The 8,158-nt window shown below is 35.3% G+C and overlaps 1 protein-coding gene across 17 annotated transcripts in view; it reads right to left on the reverse strand.

Moving 5' to 3' along the window:
- Positions 1–2,523: 2,523 nt before the first annotated feature.
- Positions 2,524–8,158, reverse strand: part of PUM2 (pumilio RNA binding family member 2) — a 104,487-nt gene continuing 98,852 nt past the window's right edge. For 12 of the 17 annotated variants that reach the window (XM_023741755.1, XM_023741756.1, XM_023741754.1 and 9 more), the window contains 4 exons: positions 7,668–7,793; positions 7,299–7,420; positions 6,571–6,763; positions 2,524–4,372 (listed from right to left, as the gene is read on the reverse strand). In XM_023741755.1, the coding sequence (XP_023597523.1) occupies positions 4,241–4,372; positions 6,571–6,763; positions 7,299–7,420; positions 7,668–7,793 (573 nt within the window). In that variant the 3' untranslated portion in view covers positions 2,524–4,240. The remainder of the gene's footprint in view (positions 4,373–6,570; positions 6,764–7,298; positions 7,421–7,667; positions 7,794–8,158) is intronic. The other 5 variants (XM_023741757.1, XM_023741761.1, XM_004387587.2 and 2 more) reach the window with 1 other exon arrangement.

Below are 8,158 nucleotides of genomic sequence, written 5' to 3' on the forward strand. Positions count from 1 at the left end.
ACCCTCCTTGATATGAAACCATTTTGCCATTGTTGCTGTGCCTGATAAATTCCTCACTGCTCTGCCTGCAAGCTAGAGCCTCTTGAGTGCCCGAGTAGCTCTCCATTTTTGCAAAATGATTTTTTTTTCCTTCAATAAAACTCTTTTTAATTTCTAGCTGTGTCAGTCTGCTGTTTTCAGTAGGACAGGGAAAGAGAATACTGTGGCACGGTGGTTAAGCGCTCATCTGCTAACCAGGTGTTTTGAACCCACCAGCTGCTCACGGGAGAAAGATGTGGCAGTCTGCTTCTGTAAGGATTTCAGCATAGGAAACCCTGTGGGGCAGTTCTACTCTGTCCTAAAGAGTTGCTATCAGTTAAAATCAACTTGACAGTGGCAGATTTTTAGGCCACTTTAGGAAACTGCTTTTCTCAGATGGGTAAACTAGGGTGGGAGGATGTGATACGGCCTTTTTAGAATCTTTTAAAAATTTCCTCATCACAAAGTGAGATGGGTCAACAATTCTAGATGCTTTTAGCCCAGAATAGAACCAAATCAAGATAAATTTAAAATTGATAAACAATGTGTACAATGAAGGTCCCTTTTCCCACAAGTTTTATGTAGATCTCCACTTTGGATTCTATCAAATCACCCAGCTCATGCGGAAGGGGAGGGAAAAATTGTATTAGCATTTGTTGAGAATTAGGTTCTCAGTGCCTTTTAAAATACATTCTCCATTCTTAAAACTTACAAAGTATGTAGTACTATCAGATGAAGACACTGAGGCTTCGATAAATTAACTCACCCAAGTTCACAAGGTTTGTTTGTAAATGTTGTTGGTTGCCTCCAAGTGATTCAGACTCATAACCACCTGTTTGTAAATGTTGCTGTATGTACCCTCAAGTTGATTCCAACTCATAGCACCCCAGCAAGACAGAGTAGAACTGCCCACAGGGTTTCCTAGGCTGTAACCTTTATGGGAACAGATTGCCAAGTCTTTTCTTCTGCAGAGCTGTGGGTGGGTTTGAATCACAGACCTCTCAGCAGCCAAGCGCTAACCATTGTGGCAGCTGAGCTCTTATGTTTGTAAATAGTGAAGTAAAATTTAAATATACACCTGCACCCACACTGTTACTTCCCATTAAACAATACTGCCTCCCCAAGTGCATGTGGAAAGGAAACATGCACCTAAGGGTACAGAAATATGATGTAAACCTCAAAACCACCTTTAAGGGGTATCACTTATTAATAAGAAACAGGCTAGAAATGCTCTATGTAATTAGAGATTTGAATATCAATCAACACAGGGGAGCAACAACAGAGGGATCAGTGGCCCCAGACCAGCAACCATGTGATAAAAATATTTGTTTTCCTTAAATCAGAATAAACTTAAATGGGCAATCTGAATCATAATTGAGGTACAGAGGGATATTTTATCTAGAGAAAAACACAAGACCAGGTTTATTTCATACAATGTTATTCACACATTTTTCATTTTCTAATTTATACATAATATACAAAGAAGTGAAGATAACATTATTTCATATGAGCCAATAAGAGCCAGAACTTAGACAAACTGGTCCAGAAACAATCCATATCAAAAGGAGACACTCAAGAGCAAAGCGTAAGTGGTTCTGCCCAAATTAAATTCCTTTATTCTGAAATATCATCTTCAGATTTTACCAAAACTCTATGCCAACTTATCAAAAATATTGGGAAGACTGGGTTGTCAACACTGGGACACATGGGAACATCAGGACCCCAAGAAGAGGGTTCAGTTGACCAACATAATATTCTCTAGGACTTCTCCTGTTCTAATTTTCAGAGATAAATGTCTGTGCGAACAGAGCATAAGCATAAAGGAAAACCAAGAATTCAGCTGTGCAAATAAAGGAAAGTCAGTCCCAATCTCCAACAAGGACAGCTTTGATCCTGAAACCATGGGCTGACACTGGGAACCAAAGTTCAGCATGGGGCCAAGACACTCACAGGCTGGTAAAGCAAAGTAAGAAAGGGTGGAAGAGAGCAGCTTTACATGGCAAAAACAAACAAATCCCCCCAAAACAAAACAAAACCCCAAACAAACAACACACTGCCACTGTGACTAGGACACTCTCATAAACCAGTGTGACTATGAGAAGGGAAAAAAAACCAGTGACCAGTGGTTGGATTTAATGGCCTCACCAAGGAATGTTGGCTTAGAAAACCAGAATAATTCAACTTCAAACATGAAAAAGTATGCGTGGCACCCCCAAAATTTTTTTTTAAAGGTTCATGATATGAACAGCTAAATGATAAAAACTTTATATTCATTATTGTGCTCAGAGAACTGATCTTCTTCTGCAGATCTCTAATAAAAAGTTCCTTACATATTCAATCAATTGAAATAGCATGTCATTTTAGTTTGCAGCACTAAACGTAAGTGGGTCAACATAAATGTTTTATACAAAATACTGATTTCAACAAAATACAAAGCACTTTCTTTATCTTTCAGAAACTGAATATACAAAGCAAGTTTTTTTTTCCAAAATATTTTCATAGGCAAAGGATTAAAAACGATTTTAATTATACACATATGGTCACAATTTTGCCTTAAAAAGATTGTTGGGAAATGTACATAAGGCCGCTTGTAAATGTACATTATATGTTACTGTGTCTTATGTCCAGAGAAAAAAATGTTATCATACAGATTTGCTCTTACTTGGGAGTAGGCTATTCAAAAATACAGTACTCTTCTGTACAAAAAAAAAGAAGTCACATCACATTTAGTAAGATGGAAAAAGCATTGGCCTCCATGGTAACCAAATATCTCAGTCCAATACTTTCTATTATGCACAATACCCTGACTTCAATTGAAAGCGACCCAAATCCTAGCACGTCCATATTAACAGAGTCAACAACTATGTTATAAAACAAAATGTGTATCACAATAATAAAAAGAAAGCTGCTTCATACCTCTGAAACCATATAAAGATAAAAAATTTTTTTTAAAAAATCACTCTCGATTTGGAGAAATAAATTTACATTATACAACACTATATGCCAAGTCAAAGAGGGCAGGGACATAAATGTACACTAAAATGCAAATGTTTCCCGAAGAGATAAAACAAATTCCATTTACAGCATGAAGGTTTACAAATGTACACCTGTACAACCAAGGTCAGCATCACTACTAAATTAGCAAGGCTTTTATAATAAGCATTGAAACAAGATTTGCTTTCAAAGTGTAAACTTACATCTATTACTACACACACAATGCATATATTTATAGGAAGCAAAAAAAGCTATCTGAATATGTAATCATGCTTAAATGTTGAGCTATCAAATTCACTTTTCAGTGGCCCCTTTTCACCTCTCTCTGGTTCCTACTTTCTGTATCTAATATAGGAAAGCAAAATAAAGCCCAACATTTCCTGTCTTTGTAATTCTATAAGCAAAACAAAATACAAATTTCCACTCTTTCTCATTGCAAACCAAACTGAAAAGTTAATATGGGACTTTTCATTTAGCGCAATTAACTGGATGGAAGTGTCACCATGATTTTGTTTTCTCTATCTCTTACAACAATTACATATGTAAGTATATACAATACTTCTGTACATTGCCAGAGACATTTTAGGGCAGTATTTGTATTAAAACCACATCCACAGTAATTAATGTAGGTTATTTTCTTCTCAAATCATTTAATTCTTGTCTTACTTGCTGAGTTTTTATTTGCATGATAGTTTGTGAATTACCAAAATACAACTTAACTTTCTCATTTAAAATATTAATAATATTTATGCAGTTGATTGCTAATCTGTTATAAAAGGCTTCACACAAAGGAAAAAAAAAATGACTGTAATTCTATATACATCTCTATAAACCTGTTGTGCTGTGGGGTCGCAGACCTACCAGACTGCAAGCCAGTTTATTAAAAGAATACTGTACTTTTTCCTTAAAAACTATTTTTGTGACTTTACAAGGTAAAAATTTACAAAATATGTGACAGCTTTTTTTTTTTGATACAGTTACATCATATACAGGCATTCTGTGCTTTGCCAGCAATCCGATAGGTCTCCGCTCAGGGCTGGATATATTTTGTAATTCACCACCCACCCCCCAAATATACACAAGAACTTTTAAAAATTTACAAATGGATGAATAAAGTCAATAAATAGTTTTGCTTTAAAAAAAAAAATTTGAAGATCCATAGTTGTGTTTTGATAATTCACAAAAGAAACTCCTTTTTCACATGGTTAAATCATCATCTCCTTTTCCTTTACAGCATTCCATTTGGTGGTCCTCCAATAGGCCCAAGATCTGGGCTATTTTTCAAATAGTATTTTTCCAACTTGGCCAGTATATGCTTCCCGTACGTGTATTTGCGCAGAGTAGTAATGTGAGGTCGAATCTGAAAAACAAATAGTCTACTTAAGTAATAAAATTTATTTATTTTAGTTTCTGAGTCCTTAATAAAGTGTCTCCAAATCTGGATAATTTAACTGAGAAAAATTACAATTCTAAACTTCAGAGAAAGCTGTTGTTTGCAGAAGTAGTTCTATCCCACTCATCTCTCTAAACCTCTGCTTTCAAAGTTGTTCAATGAATAAACAAACCACTACTTCTAAACTATTTCATATGCTAAGAGCATAGATGCTCCAAGCATAGCAGGAATGAGCTACTGAACTCTTACTAACTTTTTGAAGGCAGAGTTTTATACTTCAGGGCAGCTGGACAAGAATTTCAAAACAAAATGAAGCAAAAGACATGAATGAGCAGTAACTAAGATGCTCAACATCACACTAGTAATTTTTAAAATGCAAATTAAAAGAAACAGATCATTTTCTTTCCATCCAGATTGGTAAAGATTTAATAAATATTAATAATTGGTGCTGATGAGGGTGTGGAGAAACAGGCACTCTTCTCATATATTGAACAGACAGATGTATTAACTTGTATATAATTTTTTTAAAGCAATTTGGCAATATCTATTTAAATGTAAAATGTTCAAAGGTTTTGACCCAGCAATTCCAAGTCTAGGAATTTATCCTAAAAAACACTTGTTTAACTACACAAATTATCAATACTGAATTAATTTCACACGACTGTTAGTTAAAAAATTAAGAAATAATTCAAATGTCATAAATATGATAAGGTTTAACCCATGTGGCTGTTAAAAATAAAGTTGAAAAAATTTTAAGTATTACTTTTTAACAGAAATATTAGATTAAAAAATAGGTAGAAAATTTAATACAATGAGTTGAGGAATGCATTTTAAAAGTCAAAGGGCCAAAACATTTTTAGTGTTAAAAGATCAGTTTCTCTATATAGGACAAGACGTTCAAAGAGGTTATGTACTCTGCTGTTTCCTAAATGAATAAACTTAGAAGACGATCAAGAGGAAGTCTTCACCTTGACTGCTCTGACTGGGATCACAACAGAGGGTCCTGGACAGAGCTGGATAAGGATGTAGAACAAAATTCTAACACAAAAAAAGACCAGATTTACTGGCCTGACAGAGACTGGAGAAACCCCAAGAGTACAGTTCCCGGACACTCTTTTAGCCCAGTGGTGAAGTCACTCCCGAGGTTCACCGTTCAGCCAGGGATTGGACAGCCCCATAAAACAAAACGGGACTAATGAGGCACAGCAGTCCAGGGACAAGGACTAGAAGGCAGGAGGGGACAGGAAAGCTGGTGATAAGGAACCCAAGGTTGAGAAGAGACAGTGTTGACATGTAGTGGGGTTCTTAACATTGTCATAGGGCAATATGTGTACTAACTGTTTAATGAGAAACTATTTTCTTCTGTAAACCTTCATTTAAAGTGAGAATAGCAGCACAACTTAAAGAATGTAATCAATGTCACTGAAATGTACATGTAGAGATTTCTGCAACGGTGTATCCTTGGCTAGATATATTTTCACCAAGGAAAAAAAAAAGGTCCTCCAGGGTTGAGAAGTAGAGTGTTGACATATTGTGGGGTTATTAACCAATGTCATAAAACAGTATGTGCACTGACTGTTAAAGGAGAAACTATTTGTTCTGTAAACCTTCATCTAAAGTACAATTATAAAAAAAAGAGTAAGTCTTTACATATTTTTTCCAGTGTTTTTTTTAACAATAAGTCTTCCTATGGCAATTAATGACTTTTTAAAGAGTCAACTGACTCTAGGAAGAGTTCAAGATGGTACAGAATGAGAACAGCTTAAAAGGAAAGTACTAGGAGTCACTGCTATTTGAAAAATCAAATCAACATACATTCTCTCTTTAGAAAAATGTACTAGGTTAATAGAAAAAATCTGATTACATTTATGAGTCAGTGTTCAATGTATCTATTATGGCACATCAAGCATACCTGAACAAGACGGGGAAAGAACTAAAGTTAGGTAAACAGATGAGGGATGAAGGTAATTTTACTAAGCAGATTATCTTAAGAATGTAATAAAAGGGGATATCATAACCAACATCTGCCAAAGGTTATCTATTGATTTCAGATTCGTTCATCAGTCGTCCTATGCATGGACAAAATAGTTAAAGCCTAGAGAAGTTAAAGGCTTGTCACACAGACACATTGTAGCTGTCCATTTAAGTGCTATATGCTATGTTACCTTGTGCATGATTATCTTTCTCTGAGCAGGTTCAGCCATATCAATCATCTTCTGAACCACATAATTGGCATACTGGTCCTTCATCATGGTGTATAAGGCACTGTGAGGACCATCATTCTGGCAGCAAACCTCATCAATCAGTAAAGCTCTCTCAGCACGGGAGGCATGAGTAACACACTTTTCTACTACATTGCTAAAAATTAAAGTACATACACAAAGATTTTAATATTTTTTTTTCTTTATAGTAAATCACCTTGGCTTTTGAATGAATGTCCTCAATCTATCAGAAGACAGAAGAAGAGAATCAAGATGGGATTCTCTTGTCTTTACAATAATAACCTTTCAACAGAAGCTAGGATCACAGGAGAACCCATATTTTGACATCCATAAGTGTAATTACAGGCCTCTTAGAATTATGAAACAATTCAGAAAACAAAACTAGGAGAATAAAAGACCTGGGACTTTCAAGGGTGTGTACTAAATAAGTTAAATTTGCATTTTCTGTAACGTCTTTGGGACAATTTCTTCAACACAGATTTCAAAAATGGGCAAAATCAATTTGCCATGTAGTTTTTTTTAAAGAATAAAAGCAACGTTCTTTACGTGTTTTTGCCTCCACTAAATGGTATAGTCTACATGCACTTCTGTGTGTATGAGGACAATAGGGTTACCAATAAAAGCCAAGGGGCTGAAAGAACTGACCCTGCAATTAAAAAATACTGTAATACCTGGCAAATTTGTGTTGGCTCAGGGCTAAGACCTTTCCTCTGATTTCAGAAACAATTTTGCTCTTGTCTTCAGGTCGACCATGTTCCAGTACATGCTGAATAACGTAATTGCCATACTGATCCTAAGGACAGATATTTAAAACGTTACTTTCCTTAAGAAAAAGGTAGAATGGTTATTATTTAAAAAGATGTTAATCAGCTTGTCTAAAAATCCAGTAATCTAGTCAGGAGAAAACAACAGGCTTTTGTCTCACTGCTATTCTATTTCTATAGTATGTTAACAGTAAATTACATTTCCTTGAAAGAATAAAATTAGAACAATTCTTAAAAATATACAAACATTCCAAATTATTAGAGAATTTATTATACCTGTACCAACTGCTCTGTATGCTGATGAAGTTCTTCTAAGATAGGTAAGGTCTGTTCTGCAGTGCAATGCTCTAGGATGCGCTGAATTACTCTGCAGCCATAAGGATGAGTTGATAGCACAAATACCTTAGAACAATTAGAAAAATTAAAATTTCCATCCACTGACAATTTTAAAAAGTACTGAGGCAGACAGGTTCTTGACAATACGCTGAATTAATTGAAAATAGAAGGGTGATGGATTCACATGTAATATGACCACCACCACATTAGTGAAGGCTGGAAGCAGGGCTAGAAGGGCTCAGTTTAGATCTACAGATCCGAGTAGATCAAAAGATGCTATGACCAAAAGGAATCTAAGCAGAAGATTGGGGGCATGTAAAAACAGAAATGAATGGATTCAGGGGATGTAACGTACCATAGTAATTAAGAACTATTAATTGTACTAGTTACTAATCGCCATTTATTTTCTTTTATTATAGTCATGTGTCTTC

Source organism: Trichechus manatus, unplaced genomic scaffold, assembly GCF_000243295.1.
Source record: "Trichechus manatus latirostris isolate Lorelei unplaced genomic scaffold, TriManLat1.0 scaffold00189, whole genome shotgun sequence".
Classification (NCBI taxonomy): Eukaryota; Metazoa; Chordata; class Mammalia; order Sirenia; family Trichechidae; genus Trichechus; species Trichechus manatus.